Source organism: Aegilops tauschii, chromosome 5, assembly GCF_002575655.3.
Source record: "Aegilops tauschii subsp. strangulata cultivar AL8/78 chromosome 5, Aet v6.0, whole genome shotgun sequence".
NCBI classification, from domain to species: domain Eukaryota; kingdom Viridiplantae; phylum Streptophyta; class Magnoliopsida; order Poales; family Poaceae; genus Aegilops; species Aegilops tauschii.
The window spans coordinates 53,183,828-53,203,969 of NC_053039.3; the positions used below are offsets into that span (position 1 = coordinate 53,183,828).

The 20,142-nt window shown below is 45.3% G+C and overlaps 1 protein-coding gene across 1 annotated transcript in view; it reads right to left on the reverse strand.

Annotated features, from left to right (window-relative positions):
• Positions 1-15,828, reverse strand: part of LOC141022549 (uncharacterized) — a 30,032-nt gene extending 14,204 nt beyond the window's left edge. The window contains exon 1 of the mRNA XM_073498807.1: positions 14,952-15,828. Coding sequence (XP_073354908.1) covers positions 14,952-15,828 — 877 coding nt within the window. The remainder of the gene's footprint in view (positions 1-14,951) is intronic.
• Positions 15,829-20,142: the final 4,314 nt, after the last annotated feature.

Consider the following 20,142-nt stretch of genomic DNA (forward strand, 5'->3'; position numbering starts at 1 on the left):
TATTTTTCGGAGTACCGGAGAGTTACGGGAATACGTATTGGGCCTTATTGGGCCATACGGGAAAGAAGGAAAAGGGCCTCAAAGGTGGCCGCACCCCTCCCCTTGGTCTGGTCCGAATTGGACTAGGGAAGGGGGGCGCCCCCTTCCTTCCTTCTCTTTTTCCCTTCCTCTTTTCCTATTCCATATGGGAGGTGGAATCCTACTAGGACTAGGGAGTCCTAGTAGGACTAGGGAGTCCTAGTAGGACTCCACACTTGGTGCGCCCCCTCCTAGGGCCGGCCTCCTCCTCCCTTGCTCCTTTATATACGGGGGCAGGGGCACCCCATGGACACACTTCGATATACGATATTTTAGCCGTGTGCGGTGCCCCCCTCCACTAGATTACACCTCGATAATACCATCGCGGAGCTTAGGCGAAGCCCTGCGTCGGTGGAACATCATCATCGTCACCACACCGTCGTGCTGACGAAACTCTCCCTCAACACTCGGCTGGATCGGAGTTCGAGGATGTCATCGAGCTGAACGTGTGTAGAACTTCGGAGGTGCCGTGCGTTCGGTACTTGATCGGTCGGATCGTGAAGACGTACGACTACATCAACCACGTTGTGATAACGCTTCCGCTGTCGATCTACAAGGGTACGTGGACAACACTCTCCCCTCTCGTTGCTATGCATCACCATGATCTTGCGTGTGCGTAGGAAATTTTTTGAAATTACTACGTTCCCCAACAGTGGTATCAGAGCCTGGTTTTATGCGTTGATGCTATGCACGAGTAGAACACAAGTGAGTTGTGGGCGATATAAGTCATACTGCTTACCAGCATGTCATACTTTGGTTCAGCGGTATTGTGAGATGAAGCGGCCCGGACCGACATTACGCGTACGCTTACGCGAGACTGGTTTCACCGTTGCGAGCACTCGTTGCTTAAAGGTGACCGGCGGGTGTCTGTCTCTCTCACTTTAGTTGAACCGAGTGTGGCTACGCCCGGTCCTTGCGAAGGTTAAAACAGCACCAACTTGACAAACTATCGTTGTGGTTTTGATGCGTAGGTAAGAACGGTTCTTGCTAAGCCCGTAGCAGCCACGTAAAACTTGCAACAACAAAGTAGAGAACGTCTAACTTGTTTTTGCAGGGCATGTTGTGATGTGATATGGTCAAGATATGATGTGATATAATGTGTTGTATGAGATGCTCATGTTTTGTAACCGAGTTATCGGCAACTGGCAGGAGCCATATGGTTGTCGCTTTATTGTATGAGATGCAATCGCCATGTAATAGTTTTACTTTATCACTAAGCGGTAGCGATAGTCGTAAAAGCAATAAGTTGGCGAGACGACAACGATGCTACGATGGAGATCAAGGTGTCGCGCCGGTGACGATGGTGATCATGACGGTGCTTCGGAGATGGAGATCACAAGCACGGTGCTTCGGAGATGGAGATCCCAAGCACAAGATGATGATGGCCATATCATATCACTTATATTGATTGCATGTGATGTTAATCCTTTATGCATCTTATCTTGCTTTGTTTGACGGTAGCATTATAAGATGATCCTTCACTAAATTATCAAAGTATAAGTGTTCTCCCTGAGTATGCACCGTTGCGAAAGTTCTTCGTGCTAAGACACCACGTGATGATCGGGTGTGATAGGCTCTACGTTCAAATACAACGGGTGCAAAACAGTTGCACACGCGGAATACTTAGGTTAAACTTGACGAGCCTAGCATATAACAGATATGGCCTCGGAACATGGAGACCGAAAGGTCGAGCGTGAATCATATAGTAGATATGATCAACATAGTGATGTTCACCATTGAAACTACTCCATCTCACGTGATGATCGGACATGGTTTAGTTGATATGGATCACGTGATCACTTAGAGGATTAGAGGGATGTCTATCTAAGTGGGAGTTCTTAAGTAATATGATTAATTGAACTTAAATTTATCATGAACTTAGTCCTGATAGTATTTTGCAAATTATGTTGTAGATCAATAGCTCGCGTTGTTGCTTCCCTGTGTTTATTTTTGATATGTTCCTAGAGAAAAATTATGTTGAAAGATTTTAGTAGCAAAGATGCAGATTGGATCCGTGATTTGAGGATTATCCTCATTGCTGCACAGAAAAATTATGTCCTTGATGCACCGCTAGGTGATAGACCTATTGCAGGAGCAGATGCAGACGTTATGAACGTTTGGCTAGCTCAATATGATGACTACTTGATAGTTTAGTGCACCATGCTTAACGGCTTAGAATCGGGACTTCAAAGACATTTTGAACGTCATGGACCATATGAGATGTTCCAGGAGTTGAAGTTAATATTTCAAGCAAATACCCGAGTTGAGAGATATGAAATCTCCAACAAGTTCTATAGCTAAAAGATGGAGGAGAATCGCTCAACTAGTGAGCATGTGCTCAGATTGTCTGGGTACTACAATCGCTTGAATCAAGTGGGAGTTTATCTTCCAGATAAAATAGTGATTGACAGAATTCTCTAGTCACCATCACCAAGTTAGTAGAACTTCGTGATGAACTATAGTATGCAAGGGATGACGAAAGTAATTCCCGAGCTCTTCCTGATGCTGAAATCGACGAAGGTAGAAATCAAGAAAAACATCAAGTGTTGATGGTTGACGAGACCACTTCAAGTGTTGATGGTTGACGAGACCACTAGTTTCAAGAAAAGGGCAAAGGGAAGAAGGGGAACTTGAAAAAGAACGGCAAGCAAGTTGCTGCTCAAGTGAAGAAGCCTAAGTCTGGTCCTAAGCCTGAGACTAAGTGCTTCCACTGCAAAGGGACTGGTCACTGGAAGCGGAACTACCCCAACTATTTGGTGGATAAGAAGGATGGCAAAGTGAACAAAGGTATATTTGATATACAGATTATTGATGTGTACTTTACTAGTGTTTATAGCAACCCCTCGGTAATTGATACTGGTTCAGTTGCTAAGAGTAGTAACTCAAAACGGGAATTGCAGAATAAACAGAGACTAGTAAAAGTGAACAAAGGTATATTTGATATACAGATTATTGATGTGTACTTTACTAGTGTTTATAGCAACCCCTCGGTAATTGATACTGGTTCAGTTGCTAAAGAGTAGTAACTCGAAAACGGGAGTTGCAGAATAAACAGAGACTAGTAAAAGGCGAGGTGACGATGTGTGTTGGAATTAGTTCCAAGATTGATATGATCATCATCGCACACTCCCTATACTTTCGAGATTAGTGTTGAAACTAAATAAGTGTTATTTGGTGTTTGCGTTGAGCATGAATATGATTTGATCATGTTTATTGCAATACAGTTATTCATTTATATTAGAGAACAATTGTTGTTCTGTTTACATGAATAAAACCTTCTATGGTCATACACACCAACGAAAATGGTTTGTTGGATCTCGATCGTAGTGATACACATATTCATAATATTGAAGCCAAAAGATGCAAAGTTAATAATGATAGTGCAACTTATTTGTGGCACTGCCATTTAGGTCATATTGGTGTAAAGCGCATGAAGAAACTCCATACTAATGGGATTTTGGAATCACTTGATTATGAATCACTTGATGCTTGCGAACCGTGCCTCATGGGCAAGATGACTAAAACGCCGTTCTCCGGAACTATGGAGAGAGCAACAGATTTGTTGGAAATCATACATACAGATGTATGTGGTCCGATGAATATTGAGGCTCGTAGCAGGTATCATTATTTTCTGACCTTCACAGATGATTTGAGAAGATATGGGTATATCTACTTAATGAAACATAAGTCTGAAATATTTGAAAAGTTCATATAATTTCAGAGTGAAGTGGAAAATCATCGTAACAAGAAAAATAAAGTTTCTACGATCTGATCGTAGAGAAGAGTATTTGAGTTACGAGTTTGGCCTTCAGTTAAAACAATGTGAAATAGTTTCACTACTCACGCCACCTGGAACACCACGGTGTAATGGTGTGTCCGAACGTCGTAATCGTACTTTATTAGATATGGTGTGATATATGATGTATCTTACCGATCTACCACTATCGTTTTGGGGTTATGCATTAGAGACAGTTGCATTCACGTTAAATAGGGCACCATAAAAATCCGTTGAGACGACGCCTTATGAACTGAGGTTTAGCAAGAAACCAAAGTTGTCGTTTCTTAAAATTTTGGGGTTGCGATGCTTATGTGAAAAAAGTTTCATCCTGATAAGCTCAAACCCAAATCGGAGAAATGTGTCTTCATAGGATACCCAAAGGAGACATTTGGGTACACCTTCTATCACAGATCCGAAGGCAAGACATTCGTTGCTTAGTATGGATCCTTTCTAGAGAAGGAGTTTCTCTCGAAAGATGTGAGTGGGAGGAAAGTAGAACTTGATGAGGTAACTGTACCTGCTCCCTTATTGGATCACAGAAATCTGTTCCTGTGACTTCTACACCAATTAGTGAGGAAGTTAATGATGATGATCATGTAACTTCAGATCAAGTTACTACCAAACCTCGTAGGTAAACCAGAGTAAGATCCGCACCAGAGTGGTACGGTAATCCTGTTCTGGAGGTTATGTTACTAGACCATGACGAACCTACGAACTATGAGGAAGCGATGGTGAGCCCAGATTCCGCAAAATGGCTTGAGGCCATGAAATCTGAGATGAGATCCATGTATGAGAACAAAGTATGCACTTTGATTGACTTGCCCAATGATCGGCGAGCCATTGAGATTAAATGGATCTTCAAGAGGAAGACGGTCGCTGATAGTAGTGTTACTATCTACAAAGCTAGAATTGTCGCAAAAGGTTTTCGACAAGTTCAAAGTGTTGACTACGATGAGAGAGTTTCTCACTCGTATCTATGCTTAAAGTCTGTCTGAATCATGTTAGCAATTGCCGCATTTTATGAAATCTGGCAAATGGATAAACAAAACTACATTCCTTAATGGATTTATTAAAGAAGAGTTGTATATGATGCAACCAGGAGGTTTTGTCAATCCTAAAAGTGCTAACAAAATATGCAAGCTCCAGGGATCCATCTATGGACTGGTGCAAGCATCTCGGAGTTGGAATATACGCTTTGATAAGTTGATCAAAGGATATAGTTTTATACAGACTTGCGGTGAAGCCTGTATTTACAAGAAAGTGAGTGGGAGCACTACAGCATTTCTGATAAGTATATGTGAATGACATATTGTTAATCAGAAATAATGTAGAATTATTCTGCAAAGCATAAAGGAGTGTTTGAAAGGGGTTTTTCAAAGATAGACCTCGGTGAAGCTGCTTACATATTGAGCATCAAGATCTATAGAGATAGATGAAGACGCTTGATAAGTTTTTCAATGAGTACATACCTTAACAAGATTTTGAAGTAGTTCAAAATAGAACAGTCAAAGAAAGAGTTTTTGCCTGTGTTACAAGGTGTGAAATTCAGTAAAAGACTCAAAGCCCGACCACGGCAGAAGATAGAAAAAGAATGAAAGTCATTCCCTATGCCTCGGCCATAGGTTCTATAAAGTATGCCATGCTGTGTACCAGATCTATTGTATACCCTACACTGATTTTGGCAAGGGAGTGCAATAGTGATCTAGGAGTAGATCACTGGACAACGGTCAAAATTATCCTTAGTGGAATAAGGATATGTTTCTCGATTATGGAAGTGACAAAAGGTTCATCGTAAAAGGTTACGTCGATGCAAGTTTTGACACTAATCTAGATGACTCTAAGTCTCGGTCTAGATACATATTGAAAGTGGGAGCAATTAGCTAGAGTAGCTCCGTGCAGAGTATTGTAGACATAGAATATTTGCAAAATACATACGGCTCTGAATGTGGCAGACCCGTTGACTAAACTTCTCTCACAAGCAAAACATGATCACACCTTAGTACTCTTTGGGTGTTAATCACATAGCAATGTGAACTAGATTATTGACTCTAGTAAACCCTTTGAGTGTTGGTCACATAGAGATGTGAACTATGGGTGTTAATCACATGGTGATGTGAATTATTGATGTTAAATCACATGCCGATGTGAACTAGATTATTGACTCTAGTGCAAGTGGGAGACTGAAGGAAATATGCCCTAGAGGCAATAATAAAGTATTATATATTTCCTTATATCATGATAAATGTTTATTATTCATGCTAGAATTGTATTAACCGGAAACATAATACATGTGTGAATACATAGACAAACAGAGTGTCACTAGTATGCCTCTACTTGACTAGCTCGTTAATCAAAGATGGTTATGTTTCCTAGCCATAGACATGAGTTGTCATTTGATTAACGAGATCACCTCATTAGGAGAATGACGTGATTGACTTGACCCATTCCGTTAGCTTAGCACCCGATCGTTCAGTATGTTGCTATTGCTTTCTTCATGACTTATACATGTTCCTATGACTATGAGATTATGCAACTCCCGTTTACCGGAGGAACACTTTGTGTGCTACCAAACGTCACAACGTAAATGGGTGATTATAAAGGTGCTCTACAGGTGTCTCCAAAGGTACTTGTTGGGTTGGCGTATTTCGAGATTAGGATTTGTCACTCCAATTGTCGGAGAGGTATCTCTGGGCCCACTCGGTAATGCACATCACTATAAGCCTTGCAAGCATTGTGACTAATGAGTTAGTTGCGGGATGATGTGTTACGGAACGAGTAAAGAGACTTGCCGGTGACGAGCTTGAACTAGGTATCGAGATACCGACGATCAAATCTCGGGCAAGTAACATACCGGTGACAAAGGGAACAACGTATGTTGTTATGCGGTCTGACCGATAAAGATCTTCGTAGAATATGTGGGAGCCAATATGGGCATCCAGGTCCCGCTATTGGTTATTGACCGGAGACGTGTCTCGGTCATGTCTACATAGTTCTCGAACCCGTAGGGTCCGCACGCTTAACGTTACGATGACAGTTTTATTGAGTTTTGATGTACCGCAGGAGTTCGGAGTCCCGTATGAGATCGGGGATATGACGAGGAGTCTCAAAATGGTCGAGACGTAAAGATCGATATATTGGACGACTATATTCGGACTTCAGAAAGGTTCCGAGTGATTCGGGTATTTTTCGGAGTACTAGAGAGTTACGGGAATACGTATTGGGCCTTATTGGGCCATACGGGAAAGAAGGAAAAGGGCCTCAAAGGTGGCCGCACCCCTCCCCTTGGTCTGGTCCGAATTGGACTAGGGAAGGGGGGCGCCCCCTTCCTTCCTTCTCTTTTTCCCTTCCTCTTTTCCTATTCCATATGGGAGGTGGAATCCTACTAGGACTAGGGAGTCCTAGTAGGACTCCACACTTGGTGCGCCCCCTCCTAGGGCCGGCCTCCTCCTCCCTTGCTCCTTTATATACGGGGGCAGGGGGCACCCCATGGACACACTTTGATATACGATATTTTAGCCGTGTGCGGTGCCCCCCTCCACCAGATTACACCTCGATAATACCGTCGCGGAGCTTAGGCGAAGCCCTGCGTCGGTGGAACATCATCATCGTCACCACGCCGTCGTGCTAACGAAACTCTCCCTCAACACTCGGCTGGATCGGAGTTCGAGGGACGTCATCGAGCTGAACGTGTGTAGAACTTCGGAGGTGCCGTGCGTTCGGTACTTGATCGGTCGGATCGTGAAGACGTACGACTACATCAACTGCGTTGTGATAACGCTTCCGCTGTCGGTCTACGAGGGTACGTGGACAACACTCTCCCCTCTCGTTGCTATGCATCACCATGATCTTGCGTGTGCGTAGGAAAATTTTTGAAATTACTACGTTCCCCAACACTTGCCGTTAACCATTTTCTTCAGCTGAGGAATCTGAGCAACAGAATTCTCTGAAGAGGTATGCAACTTTTCTTCGAGGAATGCTACAAATGAGTTAAGTTGATGAGAACCTAGTGATTCAGCAGCAGGCATGTGTACCTGTGAACAGAGTATAGGTGCGAAGAATTTGGAGAGGTCATATGCGTTCTCAGAAGTTTTTGCAAAATGAACAAGTTTGAGGAATCAGATGTGTCTTGAGGAATTTCACTAAGCGTTCTTTGACTTTGGTTCTAGAGTTGTATAGATTGAAAATCCACACAATTGAGGAATCTTGAAGAAAAAACGCTGCTTAGGGAAACAGATCAAGAACAGATGTTTGTGTGAGGTGTTTAGAGTGTGAAGATTGAAGAATAAACACCTTTTGAAGATTTGTAGAAATCAAAGGAATCAACAAGGGCAGTAAAAATGACTTTTAATTACCCTTGACGAAGAACACGACGAACTGTGAATAGTAGATTTGAAGCTCGTCAGTTCAGATCTTCCACGCCCTAACTTGGCCGAGGAAGACAGCTACGGCGGCGGTGGAGTGAAGAAATTCACGGCCGGCGTGAGTATGACGGCGACGAGGTCGAGGCAGCGAAGCTGTTCCTCACCGGCGACTATGGAAGTAGCGGCGGCGCTAGGTTTGAGAGCTCGAGCGAGGGAGTGAGGTCGAGCGGAGTAAAAACGGTCTGAGGAGGGTGAGGGGTATTTATAGCCGAGGTGAAAAACTGTTCGCCCGAGGAAAATGGACAAACGTGCCCCTGACCCTTCTCATTCATGCGACATGTGTCACCCATGTACTATGAGGTGGAGATCGGGTGAGATCGTGGGTGAATAGATAATCATATCATGGAATGTGGAACAGTTTGAGCGGCAAAAGCCGAAAATTCAGATTAGAATATTTTAAGGTTTCATTCGCAAATACTTCAGCTGACAAGGACACAGTGAAGATTTTGAACGGGTTTCAAATAGAATGCACATGAAGAATTTGTGAACAGACTGGGTTGAGTTTAGCATAGAGGGGGAAGGGTCCGATCACATTCACTTAGCAGAAAAAGCAACTTGAAGAGATAGCTATAAGTGAATGTTGTAGAGGACATAAAGTCATATATTTATATTGCCAATGAAGAAAAACGATGGAAACATTGAAGATAATGCAAAGTTGAAGAAATTGAACAACTGAGGAATTTCACTGAAGAAAAACTTGTCCGATCACATTCACTTAGCAAAAAAAGCAACTTGAAGTGATATCTATAAGTGAATGCTGTAGAGGACATAAACTCGTATATTTATATTGCCAATGAAGAAAAACTACGGAAACATTGAAGATAATGCAAAGTTGAAGAAATTGAACAACTGAGGAATTTCACTGAAGAAAAACTCAAATATACCTCAGTTGTTCAATTTCTTCAACTTTACATTATCTTCAATGTTTCCGTCATTTTTCTTCATTGGCAATATAAATATATGAGTTTATGTCCTCTACAACATTCACTTATAGCTATCTCTTCAAGTTGCTTTTTCTGCTAAGTGAATGTGATCGGACCCTTCCCCCTCTATGCTAAACTCAACCCAGTCTGTTCACAAATTCTTCATGTGCGTTCTATTCGAAACTCGTTCAAAATCTTCACTGTGTCCTTGTCAGCTGAAGTATTGCGAACGAAACCTTAAAATATTCTAATCTGAATTTTTGGCTTTTGCCGCTCAAACCATTCCACATTCCACGATATGATTATCTATTCACCCACGATCTCACCCGATCTCCACCTCACAGTACGTGGGTGACACATGTCGCACGAATGAGAAGGGTCAGGGGCACGTTCGTCCATTTTCCTCGGGCGAATGGTTTTTCACCTCGGCTATAAATACCCCTCACCCTCCTCAGACTATTTTTACTCTGCTCGACCTCACTCCCTCGCTCGAGCTCTCAAACCTAGCGCCGCCGCTACTTCCATCGTCGCCGGTGAGGAAGAGCTTCGCTACCTCGACCTCGTCGCCGTCATACTCGCGCCGGCCGCGGATTTCTTCACTCCGCCGCCGCCGTAGCTGTCTTCCTCAGCCAAGTTAGGGCGTGGAAGATCTGAACTGACGAGCTTCAAATCTACTATTCATAGTTCATCGTGTTCTTCATCAAGGGTAATTAAAAGTCATTTTTACTGCCCTTGTTGATTCCTTTGATTTCTACAAATCTTCAAAAGGTGTTTATTCTTCAATCTTCACACTCTAAACACCTCACACAAACATCTGTTCTTGATCTGTTTCCCTAAGCAACATTTTTTCTTCAAGATTCCTCAATTGTGTGGATTTTCAATCTATACAACTCTGGAACCTAAGTCAAAGAACGCTTAGTGAAATTCTTCAAGACACATCTAGTCAAATTCCTCAAACTTGTTCATTTTGCAAAAACTTCTCAGAACGCATATGACCTCTCCAAATTCTTCGCACCTATACTCTGTTCACAGGTACACATGTCTGCTGCTGAATCACTAGGTTCTCGTCAACTTAACTCATTTGCAGTGTTCCTCGAAGAAAAGTTGCATACCTCTTCAGAGAATTCTGTTGTTCAGATTCCTCAGCTGAAGAAAATGGCTGATGGCAAGAAACCTCAGAAGGGAGGGAAGAAACCTGAAGTCAACACTGCATTCAAGATTCCAGATGACATCTATGCACGGTACTGCACTCCTCCTCATGAAACGAAGAATGAACGCAAAGTGCGCATTCAGAAGATAGAAAGGAGATGGGCCAGAGAATGGAGGGAATATCGTTATGTCACTCCAAAGTACATGAAGAAATTCGATGTACACCCTCCTTGCCCAAGACCTCTACTGGCACCTGGCCAAGAAGCTGATCCCTCAAGCATCAGACAATTGTCGTGGACAATGGTCGTGAAATTGAACAACTGAGGAATTTCACTGAAGAAATTAACGAAGAATTTGATTCTCAGAGCCCTACGACAATTGTACGCGGTGTCTAAAATTGAGTGATACGCAGTTCTGTTTCTTCGAGGACCAACATACCAAGGATCGTCCGAGGAAATGACACATGCCTGATGTTGACTTGCGGTCCACACGATCACCGGCATAGTCAGAGTCTGAATATCCAATGAGATCAAAAGCCGATCCCTTGGGATACCATAATCCAAGTGTTGGAGTGTGAGCCAGATATCGAAGAATATGCTTCACAGCCTTATGGTGTGATTCCTTCGGTGTAGCTTAAAAGCGGGCACACATGCAAACACTAAGCATAATATCCAGCCTAGATGCACATAAATACAATAAAGAGCCAATCATGGAGCGGTATACCTTTTGATCGAACTCAATACCATTTTCATCAGTGCATACATGGCCATTTGTGGGCATAGGGATTTTGACGCCTTTGCAATCTTGCATGCCGAATTTCCTCAGTACATCTTTGAGGTATTTCTCCTGAGATATGAATATGCCATTGCGTTGTTGACGTATCTGAAGACCTAAGAAGAATTTCAATTCTCCCATCATAGACATTTGATATTCTTCACACATCATATAGGCAAATTCATCACTGTAACGTTGGTCAGTACAGCCAAAGATAATATCATCAACATATATTTGGCACACGAATAATTCATCATCATAGGTTTTGGTGAAAAGAGTTGGGTCAAGTGAACCAGGTTTGAAGCCTTTCTTCATGAGGAATTCCTTCAAAGTATCATACCACGCCTGAGGGGCCTGCTTGAGGCCATAGAGGGCCTTATTGAGACTGAAGACTTTGTCAGGATGCTTTGGATCTTCAAAACCTGGGGGTTGAGCAACATATACTTCTTCCTCAAGCTTACCATTGAGGAATGCACTTTTCACATCCATTTGATATAAGAAGATATTATGATGGTTAGCATAAGCAAGTAATATGTGAATAGCCTCAAGTCTAGCAACATGTGCAAAAGTTTCATCGAAATCAATTCCTTCAACCTGTGTGTAGCCTTGAGCTACAAGTCGTGCCTTATTCCTCACCACGAGGCCATTTTCATATTGCTTGTTGCGGTAGATCCATTTTGTGCCGATGATATTGTGCTTGAGAGGGTCTGGTCGCTTGACAAGTTCCCAGACGTTGTTGAGCTCGAATTGATGTAATTCCTCTTGCATAGCTTGAATCCACTCAGGCTCCAGAAATTCTTCATCTACCTTAGTGGGCTCTGGGATAGAGATGAAAGAAAAGTGCCCACAAAAGTTAGACAAATGTGAAGCTTTTGGGCGTGTGAGAGGACCTGGTGCGTTGATGTCGCTGATGATTTTCTCAATTTGCACTTCATTTGCAACTCGAGGATGAGCGGGTTGGCGACGAGGAATTGGATCAGCATTTTCTTCTGATCCATTTTCCTCAGGTGCACCAGCATGATGTTCTTCATGGTCTGGAATAACTTCTTCAGCAGATTCTTCGGTAGGAATGACATCCTCGGTAGCCTTGAACTTGATGGTTTCCTTAGGAGACTGTTCATCTAGCACAGGAGGTAGGTGCTCTCTTTGTGAGCCATTAGTTTCATCGAACAGCACATCTATAGTTTCAACAACCTTGTAGTGAACGGTGTTGAAGACTCTGTAGGTGTGCGAGTCCTTTCCGTAACCAAGCATAAAACCTTCATGTGCTTTCGGTGCAAATTTAGAATTGTGATGAGGATCTCTAATCCAACATTTAGCACCGAAGACTTTGAAATAACTCACATTGGGTTTCTTGTCAGTGAGGAGTTCATATGCTGTCTTCTTGAAGAATTTGTGAAGATATACCCTGTTGATGATGTGGCACGCGGTATCAATTGCCTCAATCCAGAAATGACGAGTCGTCTTGTATTCATCAATCATAGTGCGAGCCATCTCAACAAGAGTCATGTTCTTGCGCTCCACGACGCCATTCTGTTGAGGAATATAAGGAGCAGATAACTCATGAGTAATACCAAGTTCATCAAGATAGTCATCAAGACCAGTATTCTTGAACTCAGTTCCATTGTCACTTCTGATGTGCTTGATCTTCACACCAAAGTTAGTCGAAGCCCTTGAGGAAAATCATTTGAAGACTTCCTGCACTTCACATTTCTAAGTGACGATATGTACCCATGTGTAATGAGAGTAATCATCAACAATGACAAAGCCATCTAGGACACTTCATTGGTGAATGCAGAATAATGATTAGGACCAAAGAGATCCATGTGAAGAAATTCAATGGACGAGTGGTAGTCATGATAGTCTTTGCTGGATGCTTGGCCTTGGTCATCTTCCAACTTCACAGGCTCCGCACAAGTGATCCTTGAGGAATTTGACATTTTCAATGCCAATTACATGCTTCTTCTTCGCGAGCGTGTGCAAGTTCCTCATGCCAGCATGACCAAGTCGTCGATGCCATAGCCAGCCTTCTGAAGCTTTTGCAAGTAGGCATATAGCGGGTTGTGGTCCTGTAGAGAAATCAACAATATACAGGTCTCCTCTCCTAAAGCCTTTGAAGACTTTGGAATGGTCAGCTTCCATGATCACAACACAATGATACTTGCCAAAGATAACAACCATATCAAGATCACAAAGCATTGAGACTGACATGAGGTTGAATCCTAAGGACTCGACAAGCATGACTTTGTCCATGTGTCGATCCTTTGAGATCGCAACCTTACCTAGACCCAATACCTTGCTTTTTCCTTTGTCAGCGTAGGTGATATGCTTCAGATGCGATGGAGATAAGGGAGCATCCATCAATAGATTCTTGTCACCAGTCATGTGATTTGTACATCCACTATCGAGGACCCACTCAGTGGCTTTGGGTTGATCATCCTGCAGATGAATTAGTGCAACTTACGAACTCATATACTTCATCAGTGAAGAATATGACATCAATTTCATCAGATCAATTTCATCAAGCAATAGAACAGATAAAGCAGTATGAGGACGTGAGAAATGAAAGTTCATTTCTTCATGATTAGCTTGCGCCCTTTCAAGCATATTCAGGTCTCCAGCAAATTCCTCAGACATTTAAGTATGTCTAGAGACCTGACCCTGCATGAGAGATTAGTTCTTTTTCTTCACCACCCACATCTGAAGGGGTGGCAAAGAGTTCATCATTTTGCGAGCTCCATAAGAGAAAGGTGGCATCGAAGCCAGTCCACTTCGTTTCACATAAGAGGAGTTAGGGTAAGCATATGAATAAGCAGAGAAATTCTTCGAGGACTTATGAACATAATGGTTAGAAGAATAATGCTCATATTCATAGCCCTTAGATCTTCCCTGCGAAACAGAAGTGTTAGCACGATGATGTTCATATGAGGATTTTCATCCTTTTGAGGAATTTGATCCACGTAAGGACTTGGATCCATATGAAGAATTTGGTCCATATGAAGAATTTGATCTGGGGTTCCTATTCTTCACAGGTGGTGTCATGATGACATTCACCTGAAGACTTTCAAGGCACCTTTTGGGAACCCAGATTTTCTTCATAGGAGAACCGTTCCTGCAGTTAGTGCCAATATATCTAGCAAATACTTCACCATTCTGATTTTTGAACAGCTTATAGTTGGAGTCAAATGACTCATCAGAAGAATGAGGAGATTCACATGTAAAGCCAGATAAAGTAGATGGATCAACTGGAGGTCCCTTTGCGCTACCCATGAGGTTTTGGGGTACTGCTCAGTCTTCCAGTATGTTCCATCAGCATTGAGTTTCCTCTCAAAGGCAATACCCTCTTTCCTAGGGTTCCTATTGAGGATCTGCTTTTTAAGCACATCGCAAAGAGCCTGATGCCCTTTGAGGCTTTTGTACATGCCTGTCATATACAGTTCCTTCAGCCCTACATGGTCAGTGATACTAGCAATATCCTTAGATGAGGAATCAGTAATAGCAGAGACAGGTGAAGAATTTGCAGCAATAGAAGCATTTGAACTTTCAGGTGAAGAATTAGTAGATTCACGTTCAATGCACTTCAAACATGGAGGAATGAATTCTTCCTGAGTAGCATTGATTTGTTGAGCAAGTAATGAATCACGCTCCTTCTGAAGATCTTCATAACTCACCCTTAGCTTCTCAAGATCTTGCTTTCTTTGAAGAAATTCATAAGAAAGCTTCTCATGATCAGATAAGAGAGTGTTATGATGACTTTGAAGGTTGTCAAACTTAGACTGAAGTCTTGAAGATTTTCAATCAAGGTTTTAGTGTGATCCATTTCTTCACCCAACATATCATCACTTTTATCTAACATATTTTGAACCTTTTCAAAAGCCTTTTGTTGTTTCACAACAATCTTAGCAAGTTTAGAGTAGCTAGGCTTGAGGTTTTCATCAGATTCATCCTCACTTGATTCAGAGGAGGGATATTTGAGTACCTTGGCACCCTTTGCCACGAAGCAATAGGTGGGAGCGTAGTCATCATCGCCATCACCAGCCTTGTTGTGGAAGCCATTTTCTTCAGTGTTGAAGATGGACTTACTGACGAACGCAGTAGCGAGGGCTAGGCTCGCCACACCAGATTCTGACTCCTCAGATGCCTCCTCTTCCTCATGTTCCTCAGACTCAGCCTCAGAGTCCATTTCTTTGCCAATGAATGCCCGAGCCTTCTTGGAGCTGCTCTTCTTGTGAGATGAGGACTTCGAGGATTTTGATGATGAAGATTTTGAAGATTTCTTCTTCTTCTTCGAATCATAAGAACTGTAATCCTTGTATTTCTTCTTCTTTGATTCCTTTTCCCACTGAGGACAGTCTTGAATGTAGTGACTGGGTTTCTTGCATTTGTGGCATAGTCTCTTCTTGTAGTCACGGGATGAGGAATCATCACTTCTTGAATATTTTCCAAAGCGACCACGTCTTGAGAACTTCTGGAATTTCTTCACAAGCATTGCTAGCTCCTGACCCAGTTCTTCAGGATCACCAAGACTGCTACCAGAATCTTTAGATTCAGATTCAGACACTGGCTTGGCCTTCAGAGCACGTGATTTGCCATAGCTCGGTCCATAGAGATCTCTCTTCTCAGCAAGCTGGAACTCATGAGTGTTTAGCCTCTCGAGGATATCAGTGGGATCAAGTGACTTATAGTCTCCACGTTCTTGTATCATCAATGCCAGAGTATCAAATGAGGAATCAAGCGATCTCAGCAATTTCTTCATCACCTCATGGTCGTTGATGTCAGTGGCACCAAGTGCTTGAAGCTCATTTGAGATGTCAGTGAGGCGATCGAAGGTTTGCTGAACATTTTCATTGTCGAGTCTTTTGAAGCGGTTGAAGAGATTATGAAGAACGTCAACTCAGGAGTCACGCTGTGTTGAGACTCCTTCATTGACCTTGGACAGCCTATCGCAGATAAGCTTAGCTGTCTCCAAAGCACTCCCTCTACCATACTACCCTTTGCTTAGATGGCCACATATGATGTTCTTCGCTTGAGAGTCGAGTTGCTTGAATCTCTTCACGTCAGCAGCGTTGATGGTAGGGGTGACAGAGGGGACACCATCTCCACAACATACCAGAGATCGTTATCAATTGCCTCAAGATGCATGCGCATCTTATTCTTCCAGTAGGGGTAGTGTGTCCCATCGAAGGTAGGACACCCAGCAGAGACATTGATCATACCTGCGGTCGACATAACTAAAACTCCAGGCGGTTAAACCAAAATCACACAGAACAAGGGAGTACCTTGCTCTGATACCAATTGAAAGTGCGTTAAGTCGACTAGAGGGGGGTGAATAGGCAATTTTTAAGAATTCTTCACTGAGGAATTTCAGGGTGAGGAAATTCCTAAGTGAAGAACTACTTGCAGCGGAATAAGTACTCAGATGCATACATAACATAACATAACATAAACATGGACATCATGATGAAATGAAAACAGACACAGAGTATAGAAATTGTAAGCACATGATAAAACAGGATGAAGAAAAACAGACTGAAGCAATTGAACTGAGGAAATTGAGAAAGTCTTCTAATTTTTGGTTTCGATGTGCAAAAGCAAACCATTTCTATCGGAAACACTCCTATAATGAATTCCTTAGGAACCTTCATTATAAATGGAATATACCGAATTGTGATCAATCAAATATTGCTAAGTCCTGGTATTTACTACCGCTCGGAATTATATCATAAGGGAATTTCTATCTACACTGGCACTATAATATCATATTGGGGGGAGATCGGAATTAGCAATTGATAAAAAAGAAAGTCTTCAGTCAAAGTCTTTAAACAGATATGAACAAGCACACAACATAGTAATGAGGAAATGGAAGGGTTGAGGAAATAGAACCAGTTAGCTCGGTGAAGACAATGATTTGATAGACCAGTTCCAACTGTTGTGACAGTTGTACGTTTGGTTGGAGCGGCTAGGTATTTAAACCTGAGGACACACAGTCCCGAACACATAGTCCTCACTGTATTCTCCTTGAGCGAAGGTCACACAGACCTCACCCAATCACTCGTGGTAAGCCTTCAGGTGACTTCCAAACCTTCACAAACTCGGTCACTCGGCGATCCACAATTTCCTCTTGGATGCTCTAGACCATGACACCTAACCGTCTGGAAGATGCGCAGTCTTCAAAGGTAACAAGCATCGGATCCACACAGGAACAATTTCTTCAGTGATGCTCAATCACTTGAGTTTGTAGGTGTTTGGGTTTGGGTTTTCCTCACTTGATGATTTTCGCTCAAAGTCCTCGGAGGATGGGATGCTCTCAATGACAAGTGTCAGTGTCGGGTGGTAGGTGCGACATATGCCAAAGGATGGCTAATCATTGTGGGAGCCAGTAAGACATCGCCGGTGCCTGGAAACGGGATAAGGCGAAGACATGCACGCCGGCGGATCTTACCCAGGTTCGGGGCTCTCTGTGGAGATAACACCCCTAGTCCTGCTTGGCGGGGTCTCCACATGATCACTAGATCGATATGAGTAGCTACAAGAGGCTCCTTGAGCTGTTCGGTCAGAGGAGGAAGAAAGGCAAGGCTAGCTCTTCTCCTCCCTCTACGTGGTGTGTGTAACTCTAAGAGATCAACCTTCGAACCCCTTTGCATGGGAGCCCTGGGGGGTTTATATAGGCCTACCCCCCAGGGGTACAATGGTAATCCGCCTGGATGCGGGTCCAGGCCATCAGTGTCTGTATCCGCCTGCTTCTCCGCCGGCTGCTGGGGCCCATCGACTGGTGGGTCCCGCCGACTGCCAATCACTGTAGCGTCATCCTGATGACGTGGGCTTCGCCGAGGTAAGCGTGGCTACAGTGCCGCCGTCCGGCGGGCTCTCACTGTAGCCTTACCTGGTCTTGTCTCGTTTATGGTGCACATACTTTGAGGGAGGGGAGTAGCCGGCTACTGGGAGCCGACTATACCCCTGGCCGACTGGAGGAGGCCTGGCCGCCTTCGAGTGTCTCTCTGGCTGAAGGGGCCCGCCGCCTGTGGGCCATACTGACAGCCTGTCATGGGCGTCATGATTCACGTGGCAACAGTGCCGCGCCGGACGGGGGATGGTCAACCCGTACGGCGCACTGTAGCCACGCGTGCTCCGGGATTCGAGGGTGGCAGGCTTCACTGTAGCCACGCCCCGTCTCGTCGTCGTTATGAGGATGCAAACTTTGAGGGAGGGGAGTAGCCGGCTACTGGGAGCCGGCTACACCCCAGGCCAACTGGAGGAGGCCTGGCCGCCTTCGAGCGTCTCTCTGGCTGAAGGGGCCCGCCGCCCGTGGGCCATACTGACAGCCTGTCGTGGGCGTCATGATTCACGTGGCAACAGTGCCGCGCCAGACGGGGGATGGTCAACCCGTACGGCGCACTGTAGCCACGCGTGCTCCGTGATTCGGGGGTGGCAGGCTTCACTGTAGCCACGCCCCGTCTCGTCGTCGTTATGAGGGTGCAAACTTTGAGGGTGCAGTCTTGGCCGGCTTCTTGGAGGCGGCCCTCTCTAGGCTGGCTTCTTGGAGGCGGCCCTCTCTTGGCTGGCTTCATGGAGGCGGCCCTCTCTTGGCCGGCTTCTTGGAGGCGGCCCTCTCTTGGCCGGCTTCTTGGAGCCGGCCCTCTTGTGATTCTCTTCGGGAAGGCTTCTTAGGGCTGGGCCGTCTTCCTGTAGTCGGTTCGTGGGACAGCCGGCTAGGGGAAGGCGGCCCTGTCTTTTGGGGGCTTGAAGGCTCGATCGTCCTGATAATTTTCAAAGAGCCATGGGGAGTCGGTTAGGCTACCCGTGGCCATTTACTCCGACAGTAGTCCCCGAAGCTGGTTGGGCTTCGAGGCTGAAATGAGGACGAGAAGCTCAATCAGCTTCCTATCTTGAAGAGCCAGCAGCTAGGAGCCGGCTTCGATCAGGTGCGCCGTCTTGGTGAGGCTTTGAAGTCTGAAGGCGGGAGCCGGTCTATGCCCACGCCGGGTTGTGGGTCGGCCGCTCGCGCGATGTGGCGCTCTCCAGCTGGAAAAGCCTGCCAGCCCACGCACGTGACGGGACACCGCCGCAGGCCGGGGCCCACTACTCCCACGCCTGGGCCTAGGCGCGGATTTTCTGTGGCCCGGGACGGGCCGCTCGCCTTCCGGCGGCAGTTTCTGCACGCCGTTAGGGCGCAATAATCACGGGATGTGGGAGAGTGGGCGCAGTTGATCCCACGTTCCCCCCACGCCTCGCCTCCTCGGCTTCGCCGCACGAGGCTATAAGTAGGGGAGGAGGGGGAGCGGCAGACGCTCGCACGCTCACCCTCGCTCCACCGCCCTCCTGCTCTTCTTCTTTGCTGCAGCAGCCCTCCGCCGCCGCGCCAATCTTCGCACTTCCCCGCAACTTCGCCGCCGCGGGGTCGTGCTTTCCTTGCTGCCGCGCCCTATCTTGCCAGCTTCTTGCCATCATGCAGCACGGCGGAGACTGGGACGGCTCCCTCGTCCATGCGGACCATGTCGATTTCCTCCGCAAGACGCGGCGGTTGCCCGGCGAGGATCGGGTGCTGGTTCGTCTTGCGCCGGCGAGGGAGATCACGCCGGCGCCGGAAAAAGGCGAGCGGGTAGTCTTCCGCTCGCATTTCCTGCGCGGCCTTGGCCTGCCCGCGAGCTCCTTCTTCTGCGCCTTTCTCTAATTCTATCAGCTCCAGCCGCACCACCTCACTCCAAACACGGTGGTGCTGCTGTCGGCCTTTGTCACCCTGTGCGAGGGCTTTCTTGGCGTCCTCCCCACCATCGAGCTCTGGGGGGGATTCTTCCAGACCAAGCTCGGCACCCGCATGTAGGGCGTGCCGGCTCAGAGCGGCGCCTTCATCGCGATGCGGAGGCCGGCCGCCGACAACCCCTTCCCTGCCATCACGCTGATCCAGTCGGTGAAGCTCTGGCAGAAATCATACTTCTACGTGAAGAACGTCGCCCCGCAAGGCGACTACGTCAACCTGCTGGCTTATGAAGCCGGCCCGCCGGCTGGGAGGCGGCCCCAG